Genomic DNA, 21141 nt, shown 5'->3' with positions numbered 1-21141 from the left:
GTAGAATTTTAGGATTAATTTCATTATAGTCAATTATTCACAACGATCGGCGCTCGTTCTGTTTTTTATCCAGCGCTAATAAGCCGAAAAGTATCTAATTTGGACGGCGGTCTCTTTGCTGCTAACAAATTAAACCACTTTAGCGTATCGGTATATTGACTTAATGAAATCTGTATTAACAATCGATAATTAAGTACCTTTATAACAGTTTGTTTTGACTTGTTGATTGATGACATTCGGATTTTGAACATTATTCAATAGGGATTTAAGAGGTATTTAAAAGAACAAAATATTGATAGAATATTAAGAATATGAACTATTTTTTGAATGGGGCTCGGGCGGCGTGCCCCGGTCTCCCGGTAACAACTGGTCGTGCTATCTGCGCGCGGCAGTAAAAGCTCATTGTAACCCGAGCCTCAAATACGAATTTGAATAATGTTGACCTATCCCGCGACCACCTCCGTCATAAATCACCGAGATATTTATGTCCCGCGCCCCCCACCGCCATTCCCCGGGCTTATTCGCGTCCGAAGGATATAAAATATTAAATAAAAACATACATAAAAAGGTAAGTAATTCCGATTGGAATCGGAGAGTGCCGAGGTGCGGTTGTGCCTACTTGCCGGCTGCGGTGCTGCGGTCGCGGCGCGGGCGCTGAGCTACGAATGCTACGATGCTAGCTTATTTCACAATTGAAAAAGGTAAATATGAGCGTTCTTTGAAATCGTAAAAACATGGACTGTCAGCAAAGGTAAGGTATTGTACCCCTGAATAAGATTATATGCAGATGGGAGAGGGATTTGCCAAATGTGACCAAGTGTGACAAGGAGGAGGGGGAAGGTAAAAAAAACCTAGAAATTCGTTTGATGTAATTAATGAATGACCCCTATGGCCCTTTAGATTTTCGACATAGGCACGGCACATTTATAGATTCGAGTTTGCAATATTATTACGCCCCGAGTTACACACAATGTTTTCATCACACTTGCGATACAAAAATGAAGTATAAAGACAAAACTGTTAATTATAATACTAGAAACTTCATAACTCCCTAGGGAAAACGCTTTTTCTATAGTTCCCGCTAAGCCTGCGTGCAATTCCACATTTACCGAGCAAGTGTGATGAAATATATATTTACAGTACATATAGGGGTAATTTACCGCCCTAGTACGATAACTAGCGCTATACGTGCGTATGTGGAAAATTTAAAGGGCCATAATGTACTGTAAAACGTTGTACAATACACGTGCGAAAAGGTAATTCGCAACTCGTGTCGATTTTACACACTCCATTTGGTCTTGTCGTCGATTTATCGCCACTCGTTGCGAATTTCCTATTTTTCGCACTTGTATCGTAATGTACTATTTCCACATCACGTCGTTTAGGACAAAAAGATGCCATAGAAACTCAGACTAGGCAGCATCAGGACCTAATCGTTATGGACCGCGAGCCAGGCGCAAATTTCGTCAGTCATCGCCTCCCGGGTGAAAACTCGTATAGCGGTTAACGGCTATGTATGATGAACCCTCGTGAACGTCAGCTGCCGCTCCGTTGGTGGGTTGAGGAATGGCAGCCACCGAAGCGCGTAACACGGTCTTTCCACCGCGATACAACCGGCTGACGATTTGTTTTATTAACAATAGCATCTAAACTATCATCTAACAAAGTATCAAACGGGAGGCGATGACGCCGATGACTGAAAAGATTTTTCTTTTTTACATGTTCATATGACCAGCTGACGGTCTTTCCACAGCGATACAATCGGCTGACGATTTTGTTTATTTACAATAGCATCTGAACTATCATCTGACAAAGTATCAAGCGGGAGGCGATGACAAAAATTTTTTTATAGACTATTTGCTGCCATTCCTCAACCCACCAACGGAGCGGCAGCTGACGTTCACGAGGGTTCATCATACATAGCCGTTAACCACTATACGAGTTTTCGCCCGGGAGGCGATTGGTCATGAAATCTGTTCCTGGCCCGCGGTCTATTAGTAAATTTAGTAATGTTTCCCTTACGAGTGGAGGCTATATAAATCCAGCTGTCACCAACCCACGAGTTACGCAATCCAACATTCAACGGAAAGAGCATAATGCATTTATCTTCGTAGCATCTGGCATGTAACGTACCGCTTCCCGTGCGCATTAACTTTACTCATACCTATTCCCTCTTATTTATGAGAAATAAATAATACTATTAGACGGAGATACCGATTCCTGATAAAAAGTGAGCCCGAGTTAAATGGGAGGCACAGTGGAAGCAGAAAGAAAGTAATGGAGGCGCATCGAACCGGTTTGGAGATTTTTACGAATGCAAGCCTGGTCGGCTGGCCGGGAGCGGCGGCGCGGCTATGTGCGTTGTGCAGGCACATAACATAACCAACGGCGGATTCGCGCCGCGGCGGCTTGGCCGCTCGCCGCCGCCGCTCGCGCCCCGCACGCACACACTACCGACTGTCTGTAGTCTGTACTCACCGATACACCGATTATTATCTGCACATAACTGGATTCCGCGTATACCTTATAGTCCTTTTAAAATATTTGCCGTATAATCTGCATACTGCATTGAAGCAATTATTTGCATGTTACCGTCAAACAATAGTTTCCTAGAAGGCGGATCGTTATTTCAAGATTTAGGTTCATTTTGATTGAATTGTACGGTCTCAACAGTTCACAGAGCAAATTGATCGTAGAGGAAAATGTAAATACTATACCTAGTGGATGTAGATTATGACCTAGTAAGTCGCCGACTAACTGAAGTAATTGACATTGCAAACTGTAAGCTGAAATAGCTCTGATAAACATGCTTTCAATACCAGATTTCTGCGGAGGCACTTTTGCTCGTGTTTACTTGATAAATGAGCACTGGATTGAATATGGGTTAAATTAATATAATAAGGGTTTAATTAGGCTAGATATAAAATAGGTACAGTTATTTAATTATATTCTCGATTTAGTACTTACGCAGTTATGAGATTTGTATTTTAATAGTTTGAATATTAAATAATGAACTTATGATTAGCGAACCGGTCGCGTTTTAATATAGACTTTTTGTTTTCATATGCTTCTTTAAACTCGATGCTACCTTAATAAAATAATATATGTACTATGTTGCATATTTTACATTATCACATTACCTAAAATTATGATGATGTAAATGTCAATTCAGGTAGGTAAATAGGTAGTAGGTATTCTAGAGTTGATTCTGATAGGTAGGTATTAAAACAATCAACTACGTTAGCAAATACTTTTGAATAGAAATTCTCATGAGTGATTAGTTTCTAACTTTCTAGGTATCAACAGGATAGGTTGATCACCGATTAAAATTAATGATTATTTGGACCTGTGTTCCAAATCTCTGGTATGAAATACAGCAGGTATAGTAGGTACTTATAGGTTATTTGATGCTACTGACACAATCAAGGGCCTGACACTCTTTAATAGAGAAAGATAGTCTAATTACGATTCCTATAAGAGGAAAGAGAAAATAATGCCATGATTTGTCCTTATCACCGACCGGGTGGCATCATAGGTTAAGTACTGATGTCTAATGTAATGTCACTATCTTGAAATATATTGTTCCACACGAAAACTAGTTTCAACTGTCAGCTCCACATCTGCTGAACCAAGAGTAGGGTTCTTCTAATATTAAGAGGGAGGATTAGAGTAGTTAGGTGTTTGATATTATTATGTGTTGTATGTTTTTTAAATGTTTTGTGTTAGGTAATAGAATAATTTTCTAGTTTTTCTTTTTATACGATTTAATTTGTTGGCGGATTTCTACGTTTGTGTACAGCCAGGCACAATAGTTTAGAATATAAAGTTTATTTTATGTACCGAGTACAGACGAGTACAAAAGTCATATATGTCCGTAATAGTTTAAGAGGGCATATTGGAGGTTGCATATGTGTGCTACTGACACAATACCTTATAGTAAATTTATTACGATTATACTGATGTCTAACTAATGTTATGTCAATATCTTAAAATATATTGTTCCACACAAAAACTAGTTTCAACTATCAGCTCCATATCTCTGCTGAACCAAGAGTAGGGTTCTTCTAATAATTTTTACTTTAACGTGCACCCTCCCCCTACCCCCCCGTTATTTGGGGTACCACGCGATCAAAAATTTATTACTTTGATAGATAGGTACGTATTACTACGTATTTTTCATAATTTGAACAATATAGACATATACAACGTATATTAGGTTAATGATTGCGATAATAATTTAGTGTGTTATTATGCATTATGTAATTATTTTATATTTTTAAAGCGGCGCGGGTAGCAGTTTTTGAGGTGTCCCTCGGTAGAATCGACATTTTTACAAGTGGCGACATTTTTATTTTAAATATGAAACGTCATAAAGAAAGATGACGCCTCTAATTTAGATAAGGAAGCCCGTCACACTAAAGTATTTGAAAAATTTTACCTTTGATTATTAATTAAAAACGAATTTTAAATAACGGTACCTAATACTGATGCCACTTGACATTTTTTTTCTTTTCAAATCGTCAGAATAAGGATACTGCTCCACATTATTGTCAGATTAAGGTTTCAAATAACTGGGACATTAATCTGAATCTGTCTGTATAATAATCTGACACGCTCGAGTATTTCAAGATGGGGGTTTTTTTGCAATTTTGTGATTCTGCTGTTTGCTTTGGATCGCTGAAATCGGCAGATTATTTAAATATACACTTTTGTAGGGTCCATTTAACAACCCCTTTAATCTGACGTGCTAGTTTTTTTTTTTAATTTTCCACTGTTCCGTGACCACCCATGTAAACCGGCAGCTTAACATACTCTTGCTATCAGAGACATGTTGCGGGACTGACACTACCAATATCTGATGCGTTCGAGTAACTCAAAATGGTAGTTTTTTTTACATTTTTAAAAATCTGTTCTATTCGGCAAGCAGAAGCTCGCTAAAAAAGAAAATATTATAAAACCTTTTTTTCTTCCTATCATCTAATCTTTTGATTCCATTAGGTCTACGACGCTCGAGAAACTACACATTTAGCATCGCCGCCTCCCCAGCTATGAGGAATGAAATAGTTAAAACAGTACCTACAGAATTATTTCAGTCGTCACATAACTGACAGCGTTTGGCGACTATGTTAGTTAAATAATTTATTATTAAAAAAACTAATCTTTATTGCGTGAAATAAAACACACGAGTATTTTCTTACCTCTGGATATCAACATACCCACAAAAAATGAAAAAAAAGGTAATTTTCGGCATGGTACACGATTCAGTAAAAATACCCATAGACACATTTTTATAGAAGTGACAATACATTTGGAAGCCGAATCAAGTGATATAAGATACATACTCGTAATTATTAAAAATGTGCATCAGAAAATCAAAACATTTTACTGTAAGTAGCCCATAAAAGTCACAACATAACCCAGTTCTATTCTGAACTAACATCCTGCGCACTTAACGTGGTCGATCAGATTCCAAACTGACCCAGTTCGGGCAGTAAAGGCCATCGGCGACTGTTTGTATGCGCGTTTGTTTGTTTGTCAACGCGAGTGTGTTTGCCGACCCATTACAGCGAGGTTTCAGATGCTGAAACATTTATATTTTCTGCCAGTTGGGCCAACCTAATAACCCTGCATGGCATTTGCAATGATAAAGTGTGACAATATCATCGTTATGTCAAATTTTTATGACAATATGTCGTTTATATTGCCACTCCCTGACTGATCTATCTAAATCGGTGCAAAGTTAGCTTATATATCGGGAAAAACTTTATTGCGAACCGAATAGTAAGGCTTGGAACAATTATTACCCTCCGAATTTGTGAACTCTACAAGTGTGAATCAATTTAAAAATAGACTTGACGAACTATCTAAACAGTGAAATAGTGCTAAGTGAACTATGATTTAGACGTACCAGCATCAGCTGCCTGTCTAAAACTAAATATAATATACATATAGGTAATATATAAAGGAAGTACATAGACTGTCAATTACGTACTTATTTTATAAAGGCTGCCAATACAAAGAAATTTGCCTTAATTTCTAAGTAAATTTTTGTCAAACCACAACAGTGGCATTCAAGCATAAGGCCCAACTGACGCCACGTGGACTCCGTAGCCTATGTATGGACGTATGCAGTATCATAACTGTCACATCACATGCGCGTTGCCGAGCCTTAATGCGAACACACTACCAAAAAATAATGACTAGTTTATTAGCGACATTAGCAACATTATTGACAGCGTTGTAATTGGAACGAAATGAAATAATATTAAAATTACACTGAAATCCTATAATCAAACTTATTAAGGAATGACAATATGTACCTATTATAAAATGTATAATTGTCATTCTTACTCATAGTGCCACGGCTGTCCGTACTTGCTGAGATTAAACATTTGCACGAATATATTTGCGAAAACCAAACAACATATTAATAGGCAGACTTTATGCATGGCTAATAAATCCTTATTAAAATTCATTAGGTACAATGGCCGTTTGTGTACTCTGAAAACATTGCGAACGGCGAAATCAAGCGGCCGCTTTGACGAAACGCACGTCAGATTTAAACATATTTGCCTATTACTCACGTAAAGTCTATTGTTTATGCTAATAACTGGGCAAATATTATATTTTATAATCAATAGGTGAAAATAAGTCCATTAGGATTTCTTCATTCTACAACGGGTACCTAGCAAGTAGCAACGGACCTATCGAAGATGACAATCGTTGGTAGAAAAAGCCGATCGAATACAAATTTATATGTAGGTATTATAACATAACACTTCTCATGTAAGTGAATTACTGTTATTCTTTTTGATAAATAAATATCTTTAAACCGAAATAATGTATGGAAATAGTTGTCTTTTTGTAGCTTCTGTCATCCCTATTTTTTAGGGTTCCGTAGTCAACTAGGAACCCTTATAGTTTCGCCATGTCCATCTGCCTGTCTGTCCGAGGCTTTGCTCCGTGGTCGTTAGTGCAAGAACGCTGCAATTTTGCATGGATATGTAAATTAATGAATGCGACAGTGGTAAAAGAAAAACCAAGAAAAAATTTACCACCCCACACCTAAAGTAGGGGTAGTTTTTTCGCTACCTCCCCAGGCTGTGGGGTGTCGTTGGATAGGTCTTTCAAAATGAATAGGGGTCGTATAAACCATTTTTGGATAATTATACATAATTTCGGTAATAATCGCTCCGAAAGAAAAAAAATAGTGTCGCCCTCTAACTTTGGAACCATGGGTAAGCTACTAGAATACTAGTTTTATTTTACTAGAATACTTTCAAAGAAAACCATAGCGAACATGATCGGTTGTAAAAGTGCTGCTATTAAGGTACTTCCTACTGCTTGTCACAATACAGCCAATACCCACAAATATCCCGTTTATGGCAGTCTATTATGACGGACGGGTAACTACGGAACCCTACACTGAGCATGGTCTGACATGCTCTTGGCCGGTTTTTTATTTAATTTGGCGTTTGTCGATGTACGATAGTCATCATGTCTTGGCCCATAATTCAAGTCTACCAACCGCTTCGATACAGACCACTATACATCTAAAGGGGTCCAATGACTATCAGTCCGCCGGACGATATCGGCCTGTCAGTTGTTCGGAACGGTCAAATTTTTGTTCTGACAGGCCGAGGCCGATATCGTCCGACGGACTGATAGTCAGTGGGCCCCTTTACCCTCAAATATCGCACAGGTTATTACGAGTAATCTAGGCGTCACTTTATAATAGGGGTGAACAAGGACGAAGCCGACGAAGTACAGATAACATGTAGATTAAAAATAAGTACCAATTATGCTGTAAGTAACAATTTTAATGATGTAGGTTACATTCGTTTACCTACATGGAAATTCTATCTTTTCTTTTATAGGTTTAAAAAAGCACTTAAAATTTGAGCAACATCACACAATTTAAAACTCCCCAAAAAAATTATAATTTATAAGCGTGATAACCGTGAACCGTGAAAATTATAATTTATAATAAATAGTGTATCACAAATCCTTTTCAGTAAATCGCAAATCGGTCTGACCATTTTGGAAATAATTTGGGAACAATTTGCGTACCTACTACCTACCTAAAAAAGTCACAAACGCACAGCCTCTCTTATCTGTAACGCATATATACCTACCTACGGTCTCCGTTTCCTCTTAGGTTAAATATGTATAAGTGTTTATAAAACAAACTTTGAATCAAAGAAACATTGTTTTTGCCAGCCCTGTCGAGGAGTGTACCCTCTCTCCCAATACCTGGATCCCGTGTTTTTAAACGTGTTTTTCAATATCGGTATTTGTAAAATCAATACTGGGTATTATCAAAAACAAGGAAGATGTGCAATATACACTCTTTATATCCATTATAATGGTCATATTCGGATGTATCAAGAAGTTTACTACACGTCAGACGCATCTAACTGGCATCTAGCACTCATTTTATCGAAACAAGATCGTTGCCTATGCATGCATAAATATTTGGTGGTTGGTAGTGGATGAATGCTGAAGTTTTGTGAGTGATGAAATTAATATAATTAATTCTTAAAATTGTATTAAAAATTAAAAAGAAAAGAGCAAGGAACCGCCAACCAATTTTGGCGGAAATTTATAAAAAAATCTGGCTGGACTAAAAATGTGACTGGTGAAGTCAACAAATTATTGCAGATGGCGACATTGATTGTTTATTGTTCTAAAAAGTTTTAGGAAATATTTGGTGTTACTACGGTGAGCCTTTTTAATAAAACTATAAATTTTTAAGCGATTCTTATTCAATGCCGGGATCCCGGTATTGATAAAGACAGTTTCGGTATTAATACCGGTATTGTGAGAAGTTCGGTATTTGGAAGCCCTAGTACCCTCTAATCCACTTGCACTTAGGTACCTACTCGTACATTAAATTATCTCTGATATGTATTGTAGGTACCTAAGTAGGTACATATACATACATAATCTATAGGTATTATTCTTATAGAAAAGGATCTTTTCTGTTAAAGCTAAATGCTTCGTTTTATAAATAAGGTCCGCAATATCCGTAATATCAATTAAACATATTTATAAAAAAAATATCTATGTAAGGAGATTAGAAAAATTAAGGTTTTCTAACTAAACCAATTTAATATAACTGTTTAATTAAAAAAATACTTACTACCCCAATTAATAATTGTGTCAAAGCATAACTTCTGCTGTAATGCAATGACATAATTCTCTTACCTACCTACCTTCATAATGATTTGGAAAAAAATGTAACAACAGTTCTTATAAACAGATGGTCACTTTTGTTTTTAAAAGGTTTTTTAGTTTTCTGCTACTTATTACGGGTGATAACAAAACGTTTTTTTTCGCAGCCTACTGCACTTGCTTTAAGCTATAATAATATAAATAATGCAACAGACTATATCAAATGAAGTACAATGAAGTAACCGTCAACAATAAGCGAGTTTCCCGTTGTCCGCGTGTTTTCACAAAACATAGTGAATGACAAGGCACGAGTTTGAAAGCCCTCGACACCAACTTTTATGACAGTCGTATATTTCACCCAACCCGGCATCAAGATTGAAAAGAAATCATCATTCATCAATTAGTCACAGTCAAAATATTTGTTGACAAAGCCTGCGTAATTGCAGAGTTACAATCGTAACACTCGCTTCGAAGCTACCGTAACGCCCGCAATTTGTATCCATTGTTCATGTTTACAGCGGGACTGTCTCCGCGCCGCCGGCCGGCGGCTGCAGCGCCCGCGCATTCACGTGTTTTCAAAGCAGACACTTCAGGAAACTCACTCATTATTTCAGTGACAACTTCCCACTACCAAAACAAGTTTTTCACTCCGGAATGTTCGACAACGCTCTAATCGAAACCACGTACGCGCATCACCCTTAGAATCCGGATACATAACTAGCAATTAAGATCCGCTCACCGAAGGAAGGTCCGCCAATGGGAATCGACTCACCTGGGTCATTAGGCGATCTGCGCCCGTACCCTCGTCATCCTTGAAATCGATGTCCGGATTATAATTAGGCACTAAGTCTTTGAACTTTTCATCGTCTCTGATGATGCGACCCTCGGGGGGGCCGCTGGCGCGGCCGTTCTCCTCGCTGATGTTGGGTACGTGCTGATTGAAGACGAGAGGGTAGAGACGGTGCCGCGGCCCCGGGCGGTTGGTGAAGCCTCGGCCCGGGCCGCAGGCGGCCGCCGCGCCCAGCCACAGTAACACCAGAGCCAGCCTCATCTCGTAGACATCACGCGCGCTCGCCGCACGACCACCGCGCGCCGCGAACTGAGCGACACTGAGGAGCGCCCGGCCGCTGGCCACCACCGTGCACCGCGGCGGCGGCGCCCGGTTCGGCCCTGCATCCCTTATCCTTTGCGCCGCACGCACCACCGAACCGAGCGATTCGCCAACCGCCGAGAGCGCCCGCGCCCGCGCCCGCGCCCGCGCCCGCTACCGCCTCCATATTCCAAACCACCTCATTAGCAATCAAAGTTTTTGTTAAGAAGAAAAGGGACGACCGCTTCTTTATACAAACGTAGGTAGTCCCCATTGGCCGCCCTGGATATTGTCACTATGGAAAATATTTTTACATAATTTAATATAGGTTTATAGATAGATAAAAATGAAAAGAACAATTGATTAAATGGTTTATGTACTATATTAAACTTAGCTATGCCCCTTCGTTAGAAGTTTCCTATTTTTTATTATTATAAGGTTATCAAAAATTTTTTCATTGTCTTGTTTTTTGTAATTATTGTATGAATTGAATGAATTGAAGTACAAATAAAAAAACATACCAAACATTTTTTTAATGCTCCTCTTATTATATTTAAAAAATCGAAAAAATCATACGAAGGGGATAACTGTGGTCGATATACACTTATACAGTCATCTAACTTTATCAACATATTTTCAATAATGTTAAAATCTAATGAAAATGAGGAGCACGATAGTATGGACAGGCGATTACACAGTTGTCCACTTTCGTCTTAAAAATAACCACAAAGGCTGACGAAGGCGGTAAAAATGTAGTACATAGATTCACACGACACGACTGAAGTTTGGAATGATTTATTTAAAGTTAATATTAACTTGCTAGATTCTTTAAATAGGTATTAAAATTTATATTCCTTTATAGTAGTAGTGGAACTAGCGGAAATTTTTTCGATCTGCAAATTGCTCATAAATTATTCTTACCTAATCTAAGCCAGAATAATTATTTTATTATTGGGATTGGGAGTTAAAGTAATTAATTAGACTTTTCCTCAGAAATCAATTACAACCTCAGGTAAACCGTAATTCTAACCATATAAAAATAATCTGAGGAAAAAATTATAGGTAACACACATTTAAATACCATATAAACATTCATTAATACATTTTCACAACTATAACCTATGTATTCAATAGTAATAATATAACGCCTCGTAGTAGCAAATACATTTATACAATTAATACAATACAAATATTCTTTATTGCTCACCAATATGAAAAAGAACTTGACATACGAATTAAGCTCATAACTTAAAATATGGTAGGCTACAGGCGGTCTTATCGCTTAAGAGCGATCTCTTTCCAGGCAAACTTTGGGCAGTCGAGACTAGAAAAAAACAAGTACCTACTTAAAGTGATACAGTGAGTGATAGAAGTTGAGAAATAATAATACACATACATAAATAGCAAATAGTACTTATAACGTATACAGATCGTCGTAGAGCAAATCGTAGCATGATTGTCTCGTAGACTTATATCAGCTTGATATAAATATAAAATAATTATATGTATTATTTATTTATATATGCATATCTCTTTGTAAAACCTAGTAACTAATTGTGACCGACGATTTCAACCAAAAAACAATCCATTTTATTTATAATGTTAGTGTACGTACTGATTTCTTTAGCACTATACGTAGTTAATAAAATAGTTCGTGCCTGTAACCATTTAAAAGAATCTGGAAGATTTGGACAGCGCTCCTAAAATTTTCTGTTTTTATTTCTGAGTAAAATTTGTCACTGTTTAACATTACAGAACTCTGTATTAAGGTCCATATTTTACCAGTTTCATTTCCATTGTAACTATGGTTTTCGATCTAAGTGAATTAGTAAACAATAAACAGTCAAAAACCGTTACTTATCGTGACATAGGTTAAGGAAGTCAAACACCAAAACTGCTTCGGTTTTTCCACATGTAAGTTTACTTTTTAGTTAGTTATTCTCTAAAAATGACATAAAAATCCCAATTAGATTAGGTGGTGATGCCGGGTTGTCGGAATCGGATCCATATATGTGATGAGCAAACTAAACGAGTCATTGTCATGTGAGTGTGGCCGTCCTGAACTATGGACGACGGCGACGTATCATTGCCACGAGGTAATGGGGTGATGTCTAACTGTAACTAGGCACTAACACATGGATTATGCTAATAAGGGAGATACGTTATGCAGGAGCTTAACTGCCCTTATCTGTTAGGTATTTGATTCAGACCAAGACTAAGTCTGAATCAAATAACAAATGAGGGTGAAATGACATATCGTATCATTGTATATTGGGACAAGCTAAACATACAAACATATATAGTCTACGTGTAGAACATAACGTTTTGTTTTCTGGCTATATGTATAAAGTGCTCCTAGTTCTCATTATTATCAAGCACTCAAACAACAATACAAAATGTGCAAATGAAACTAACTGCATAGTCTCGATCCCACTCAATATAGTATACACTCGATGCCACTGTCATAGAAACAAATTAGCATATTTTCGATTCTGAACAAAATTCACCGCCTAATTCCTTTCCTTTAGTAGATTTCTTAACACATTTTTACTGTACACATTTTGAAATGACTAACAATATACAAGCAGGTAAATATAGAGGTACTTATACATAAGGTAAATATTATTATACAAAAGGCGCTACACATAGGCAAAATATTATTTACCTAAACAAATAACAGTTAAGTAGTAAAATAAAAGTCTAACAACGGCTAGTATTTAGGACTATTGGGTAGCAGTTATTTGATTGAGACTATTCAAATTCATACCGAGCATCTTGGTAAAAAACATTGCTAAGGTTGTATCTCTTACAGTAATTAATACGTTTCTAGCAAATGTGTATTTGTAGTGATGCGTCACGGGCCGTGAATGAAACCCGACACCCAGCGGCTTGTAATTAGACATCGATGTCGCCGATCGACACCAAAGATTAAAGAGGACGTTATCACTGTCATGTTGTTATACATTACCCTTTGTGAAGCTCAATTAGCAACTTGAATGGTAATATAATTATAAGACGTATATTATATTTGCAAACGTCATTGTGCTAGCTTACTTCATTCACAGTAGGCTTTTTCTTGCCCTGAATTTAGAAACTTACCTACAACATAAATATAATAATTCAGTTCGTTTTGTATTCGATTAGAATATTAACTAGAATGAAATGGTGCTGTTTTGCTGTCGGGTTTACATTTTTTACTTGTATGCAAAGTTTACTTAAGTCCTTTCTTGAATTATTTGAATGAATTTATCAATTAGGTTCCGTCTCCGTCGACGCAAGCTCCTGATGACGCTCCTCGGTACGGAGTGAAACATGTCGAGCGTTTTCGACTTAAAATACGTGATTGACCCGTTATTAATATGTTTAATTAGGTTAGAGTTTAGACCATTTTTTTTTTTGATAAATAAATGAACATTTAAATTTAAAAATCGTGCGATATAGCCTGCATAACTTTACTTCCTTTACAAGCATTTCTTCCGAAAATTGATGGGGTTTGGATTTGACAGAATACAATATGGTCAATTTTATAAAAATAATTTTGATTTAGGGTTCCGTAAAAACGGGACCCTATTACTAAGACTCCTCTGTCCGTCTGTCTGTCTGTCTGTCTGTCTGTCACCAGGCTGTATCTCATGAACCGTGATAGCTAGACAGTTAAAATTTTCACAGATGATGTAATTCTGTTGCCGCTATAACAACAAATACTAAAAAGTACGGAACCCTCGGTGGGCGAGTCCGACTCGCACTTGTCCGGTTTTTTACTTTAACCCTACGTAAGATAGTATAGCATTTCTATTTCCTTTACCTTACGCGCTCTAAACAAGCTAACTCTTGTTGCAACTAGTTAATTTAATCCCTAATTGTTATCTCTCGACGCACGGGCCAAAAATCTACCTCAAAACCTTATCTGTCGATTTAGTCGTGTGAAACGAAAAAAGTCTGGGGCGACCCGTTGCATTCGCAGCCCTTTGTTCAGATTCGATAGGCCGGTTCACAACATTTGAGTTCCAAGTAGTCCCGATAAGGTTGTGTGAAGGCCTGGGCAGGTTCGGAGGTTCCCACTGTTTTATCTACCTATATGAGATAAGAGTTTATAAAAGAAATTGGGTCCATGTACCGTGCGTGTTGGCTATGACAAGTCAAATTAAACGCGAGAAGTATACGTAGTATTTAACTACCTACGTCACCTATACAAGTACCTAGGTAGATTCATTTTCGTATATCGTTTTTTTGTTTTCAGCCGAAATACGTTGCAACTTGCACAAAGGTTTTTGTGTCGAGAAATAGAAAAATATTATAGTAGGTACACTATTTTTGTTGCCCGACTGCCGAAGGAGGACAGATATTATTTTTATAGCAACAAAGGAAAACTCAAAACTCAAAATATCCAAACGTACAACAAACAAAAGGCTCAACAAACCTAAGAAACCTTTCCAACTCATATTTAGGCTACCTATTTACCATAGAGTAACTTATACTAGAGCGGTACTGTCATAGTAAATTTTGTAACCCCAGTAAATTCACTGCCATCTGTCGACACACTTTAAAACTAAAATTGAAGATTTGTAAAAATACGATAAAATGTATTTAAATATAGATAAATGATTTTTTTTATATGCATTAATTATTTTGTTGATTTTGACCCATGTTCTTTCACTGATATGCGTTAAAATTGTTAAATAACAAACGAAACCGTCAACGCCATCTATACGACTGTAGGCCAAAACTAGTAGCGCCCTCTGAACGAGAATCAAATTTTCTTGATTTTCGAGGCACGTTTTTTCCTTTGACTGTATCCATCTATTACGGAGTTATATCTATCTTTGTATTTACTTATTCTAAAAGTAATTGAATTGTAAGTTATTAATAGATTAGATTAATTTATTTCTTATTGGGAATTACATGATATTTAACAATGTCACAATGTATGAACATGAACTCACAAAAAGATCGTCAAATTGTAAAAAATAATAATTCAGTAAAATAATAAAAAAAAACAAACAAATCATAACAAAATAAAAAAATTAAAAGTCAAATACAGTGAGGTAAAGTCAGAAAGTAATGATAGTTATACTAAACACAATGTCAAAAATTATCTCTTCAGAGTATAAATAATAAATAATAATAAAAATAAAAAAAGCCTTTTATTTCTTACAACTACATCAGATTTACATAACTAAAGTACGTATTACTAAATTTTGTCTTATGATTTACATTTATAATTAAGTTATTTGCGATTATAAAAAAGTGCTTAATCTGCAAGAACCCCTCCGCAGGCTCGTGCTACATGTCCGGCCCATTTCCACTTTAGTTTTTGGGCATATTTTAGAGCATCAATAGCTTTTGATATGCTTCTTATTTCAGTGTGCCGTATTTTTTGGATTTTTTTAATATTTAGCCTGCTTCTCTCAAGGCCTCGTTGACACGTGACGATTTTTTTCTTTATTTTTGCTGTGTACTTCCAGGTCTGGCCAGCATATGTTAAGCATAGTAGAAGACAGGACGACATTACTTGTGTTTTAATTTTTATTGGCATTTTAATTTTTACTTTTTTAATTTTTACTTTTAAAAATCTCCTTCAGACTCCAATATTTGTTCCAAGTATTTTAGAGTATAAATAAGCGGTCAATATAAAACGAGAAATAATATACGAGTAGGTAAATATCACTAATTAGACACAAAAGTTTGATCACTTGTTCCTAGTTTAGCTGCGGGTCGCCTTTTGAATAGGGGTATTCAGATTACAAATACGTATTTACTATCAATCTCAATGCATTCCTACTGCATCAATAAATGAACTGCGAGTAGAGCTCGTTTTAATGAGTAATGTACTGATATCGTATTTTTTAATATCTGAATATGCATATGCCTCCAGATATTCATTTATTTCGTGCCATAACGCCCATAACACTCCATAATAAGTTGATCGAAGTGACGCGGACGCGTTGTCACTAGGTAGATATTGAATCACATTTCATCACATCTCAAGTGTGATGTGATGTTATGTAAATAGCCTCCGTGGTCCCGTTGTACCCAACCCCCACCAGAAACGCCGGAAGAAAACAAACAAGCATTGCACACTGACTTATGAGCTGATTATGCGTTCCCGCATTTATTGTACGGGATGTCAGTCTTCGCAATGCGTACAAATTATCCTCAAGAAGCACTTCTGTTATGTAGATGAGTCATAAATCCTCGAAAACAATCCCTTTCTAGGTCAAAATTGAAAGAACCTGCGCGTTGTTTTGTTCGAGAGAGTAAATTAATGAAATGGGTATCTTGACCTCTTCCGTGACTAGATGCGCTCGCCTTGCCTCGGAATTGAACTTCGAGTCCACGTGTTATGACTGGTATTCACTTTTGAAGTGCGGAGTGTTTTAGCATATTGAATGTTGGATTCAGACACAAAGGGACATTATTGATTTTCATTGAAACATTTCTGTTTGTAAGCTGAATTAAAGTAGACAAAAGTGTTCCTTTGTTGGAAACAGCATTGTTTGATTTTGGTATGCTTTCTGGAATAGGCGATGAAGATGTAACAGACAGACAGAGTTAAGATAATTGAATAAATTGAATTAATGAAAATAATTTATTCTTAGGGATTGATGAATACATAGGTACCTTTACGCGTCCATTCGACGGTAAAATATACTACCTAATTTAATAAAAGCAAGCAAGATATTTACAGTAAAAAAATTACAAAAAAAAAGAAAGTATTTCTTTCCTTCTTAGGAAATCCTAGCCATTGACAACACAAATCTATTTTTATTGCCTCTTTGTTAAGTAAAGTACAGAGTTGAGAAGGAAGTGGTTACACAACTTTTATTGCACAGGATGGCGCCAGTGAAAACCATTCAAAAACGTACTATTTCCCACAGGCTAACCCAATAATGATTACCCTGACTACATGTTCATTCATAACTTTACTGGCGTCAAGGAAAGGGAACTTTACAGTTCCATAATCATTGACTGCGTTAAAGATGACTTAGGGCCTCGCCTCGAAATTTGAATATTTTTGTTTATTTTGTGACTAATCTGAAACGCAGGTAAAGATCGTGTCTCTCTAGTCTGAAAGATAACATAATATGAATGGTTAAAGGAGAACAGTAATGTATGGGATATGTAGTAGACAGAATAGAGCCATATTTACTTATTTTGTTGCCGATTCAGCAGTTTATCGTTTTTTTTTCATAATTCAACTACTCAGCTTAGAGCTCGATTCATATTTTAATTTCTTGTTATTAAATAGTTATTATATCCATAACCGTTTCATAACAAGAAATGCAAATCTGAATCAGGCTCCTAGTTGTCTCACGAGCCGTGGTGTGGCAAATTAAGTTATCTATGAGTATGAGTTAGCATTATTTATTTTATGGCAATTACTTATACATATTATTATAGGCACTATTAATTATTTATTTTAAGCATAAGAGAACACGCTATTAGGTACGCTTTGAAGAAATGCAAATCTGAATCAGGCTCCTAGTTGTCTCACGAGCCGTGGTGTGGCAAATTAAGTTGTCTATGAGTATAAGTTAGCATTATTTATTTTATGGCAATTACTTATGCATATTATTATAGGCATTATTAATTATTTATTTTCACACTTATAGGTACGCTTTGACGCAATAAATAAGAATTTTATAAAATTATATATTACAATCTATTACGAGTAGATACTACAGTACTACTCTAATTATTTAGGTACATACTCTTATAAGTAGGGTTAGCAGCTATTAGGGTGACATACCAAGGTTTTTTTTTTGTATGTCAAGTCAAGTTTTTTTCAAAATTCTTTCAACTTAGTCATTCCCGCAGAAACTTACGGCACCTAAAACGTATTAAATTTCCAATCCGATTTGGGTAGCCAAAGTAAACTTCCAACTGGGCGAGTGTCACGGCACCACCGCGAGCAAACATCGTTGGAAGCCCGAGGTGTCGGCCGCGGCCTAATGGACAGAGTGCTGGGCCAACATCGGCTCTGTAGTGTTTTAAACTGTTTACCTTCCATAAAGCGCGCCGGGACACGGCATCACGGTTCCGAATAACTCAACTAAGATGGTTTAGGGTCCCCGGGGAAGCGGGAGCGAAAGGTTTTGTAACGGGCGCGAAATGGGTTAAGATTTCGTCTTGTTGTTTTGCCAGTTGTTTTCCCAGTTGTTCGTGTATGAATAACTAGATTTGTGTTGAAACTTTCCTAGTTCCACATTTCGTGGTCCTTATAGCAAAGACGTGACCACAATAGACCGATGGTCGATGTTAACTGAGTTAGAACAAAAATTTGACAGTTCCGAACAACTGACAGGCCGATATCGTCCGGCGGACTGGTAATCAGTGGGCTTCCACCACTACTACTAGCATACGTCATGAAATCAAATCAACATATGACGCAGTACGTAAGCGAACGGCTCGCGAACTCGAAGCAAAATGCAAGTAGGTAAGTGATGTAAGTAGTTACAATTAGTTACGTTAATAGGACAATTATATATTTGGCTATGGCATTATGTTTTAAATACAAACAGCATGAGGAAAACCCATACGTATGTCAATACGAACACCTATTACCAGGTATCTAACATATTTACTAAAATACCTACATTAAATTTGTTTAAGAACAACGCGTGTCAAGTTCCATGAACTTTAGGTACAGTGAGCAGCAAAAGATTTTTAAGATACTATGTTACTTAAGAAGAATTATTATTTTTTGTCCATTCTTTCGTTTGGCATCATAAAAATGCGGGTGATCTTTTTTTCACATTTAAGTCTGTTTGATTCCCAGACGAAGCAAATAAGTTTTAGAAAATCTTTGAATGCAGTATTGTTAACATTTAAAAATAACATAGTCTTCTTTCAGCAAAATATCCTATCTACGATATTTAAGGTACTTTCCCTTCATGTCCCATAGTTTTGGGACGTCCTGTATACTAATTATTGATTAAAGACCTGAAAACGGTAAGTAAGATTTCTGAGCAGTACTTAGGTAAGTACTTTCGTATGTATAGGTACAGCAAAGGCGCTAAGTAGTGATTTGTAAAAATCTTCCTTATCATATCACTTTACAAACCGTGTGCTAATTGCACTTTTACCGCGAACTATTAACGTTTTATTCCTTTATTGCTTTTTCTTTGTGTCCTTTGTATTCTAAGTGTCGAATGGCCGATCTTTTGTTTCGTGACAATGCGATTACAAAAACTCTCATAATACCTCATTGTAAATAGAAATTAAATTTATTTTTATCTACTTAACAACTTTCCGCTTTTTTCTATTAAATAGTAACAGCAATGAGTCAGGTTGCGGTCAGGTGTAGTGTGTACGCAACTATTAAACAATGTGTTAACAATATCCCATGCTACGTGACGCATCTCCGATAACATGGATTTGTCCGGCGATGCCATCATTATTCAGAAAACAGAATGAAACCCTTCCACTGTCTGATTGCGAAAGGTCTTATGTTCATTTGATATTCTTTCGCACGAAAACGTGTTTGATTTTGAATCGGGTTAAGCAAACTTGCAATAGGTAGGTAAAATAGTAGGTGTTCTACTTAGCTTTTCTTTTAACATTTTTATGTTTACTTTTAAATGTTAACAATTTAGATATACTCGTAGTGCTTGAATTGTAGTACTACTTACTAGGTAACCACTAAAACGATTAGTTTCTAATAATTTGCAATTTTGCACGTTGGTTACAGATTTTTCTGAACTAACCACATTCCTGCCCTTAACATTTTGTGCCAATATATTATTTGAACGTAAGCTTAAGCCCTACAGGCCAATTCGAACGTACACTGAAACCAGAATGATATCTGAATCATGTTATGTAATTATCGTACATTAGTTAGTTTTGCCATCCGTACATGTATTGGTGCGGGCGAAACTCACGATAACTAAATAACATGATTTAATTATCATTCTGATGTCAGTGTACGATCGAATTAGCCTACTAGCCGTAGGTACCTATAGCTCCATCATAGCCATATTCAGGCGCAACCAAATTTGTAAGTTATAAGCAAGACGGTTAAATCTAATTTCAATAGGTAATAGTGGCACTGGCGGGAGTGGCGGGGGTCTTCAAAAAACTGTAAATACATCGACAAACCTTATTTTGTGACAATGGACTTGCACAATAAAATCGCTCCAGCTTGCCCAACTGCAAAGCTCGACTCATCGTATAGCAGGCGCAGGCAGGTTTAGTAGGGGTAATATTTTGGTATCAGATGAACTTTTCGACTTGGAGACCGATTTCGATTAAACAATTTGTCATGGTTTGGATCCTGTTTTGATACGGCCTTTTAACGTCTCAGCGATTGCTGCGCATCTCACGCACGCACGACTTACATACATAGCATTTCGCATGCACAAATCAGCGTCAGCAATCTTAAAGGTCGTATCAAAACAAATCAAAACCGAAACAAACTGTTAAATCAGAACTGGATTGATAACTTTTCTTTGATAACTACGTACTTTTCTAGATAGGATAGAGTAAGTACGCGTATCTTGTTTTGCAAAGTATTCAAATAGGACCACAACTCATTACTTAATCTAGTTGTTATTTCAAATAAGATACGAATCCTACCCAGATTTGTTTCAAATGGGTTTCAGTCTTTAGTTTGGAAGCTGCATAAAGAAGGCAAACGAGTTCTCATGCGTTGGTCCCTAATTGATAAATTGGAATCTTATTAAAGTCCGTCTGAACAGCCTGGTGTTAATCCAATAGCCAACGAGCGGCTCTAGCGAACCAGTACGTAATCACGATCATCGTACGCGTAGTTAATTAGGATCAAAAAAGTCAAAAGCATTAATTTGTTCAACATAGGTAAGGTACATAAGTACAGGTCTCACATAATCATTGTACCACTATCTCGATCTTAAGGTCTA

The 21141-nt window shown here is 36.7% G+C and overlaps 1 protein-coding gene across 1 annotated transcript in view; it reads right to left on the bottom strand.

The window, feature by feature from the left end:
- Positions 1 to 10274, bottom strand: part of LOC134743762 (sonic hedgehog protein) — a 61547-nt gene extending 51273 nt beyond the window's left edge. The window contains exon 1 of the mRNA XM_063677409.1: positions 9947 to 10274. Within this exon, the coding sequence (XP_063533479.1) occupies positions 9947 to 10225 (279 nt within the window). The 5' untranslated portion in view covers positions 10226 to 10274. The remainder of the gene's footprint in view (positions 1 to 9946) is intronic.
- Between the last annotated feature and the right edge of the window lie 10867 nt (positions 10275 to 21141).

This window comes from Cydia strobilella, chromosome 8 (genome assembly GCF_947568885.1).
Source record: "Cydia strobilella chromosome 8, ilCydStro3.1, whole genome shotgun sequence".
Lineage (NCBI taxonomy): Eukaryota > Metazoa > Arthropoda > Insecta > Lepidoptera > Tortricidae > Cydia > Cydia strobilella.
The sequence above is the reverse complement of the archived record's forward strand: the minus strand, read 5'-3'. Positions and strand labels throughout refer to the sequence as shown.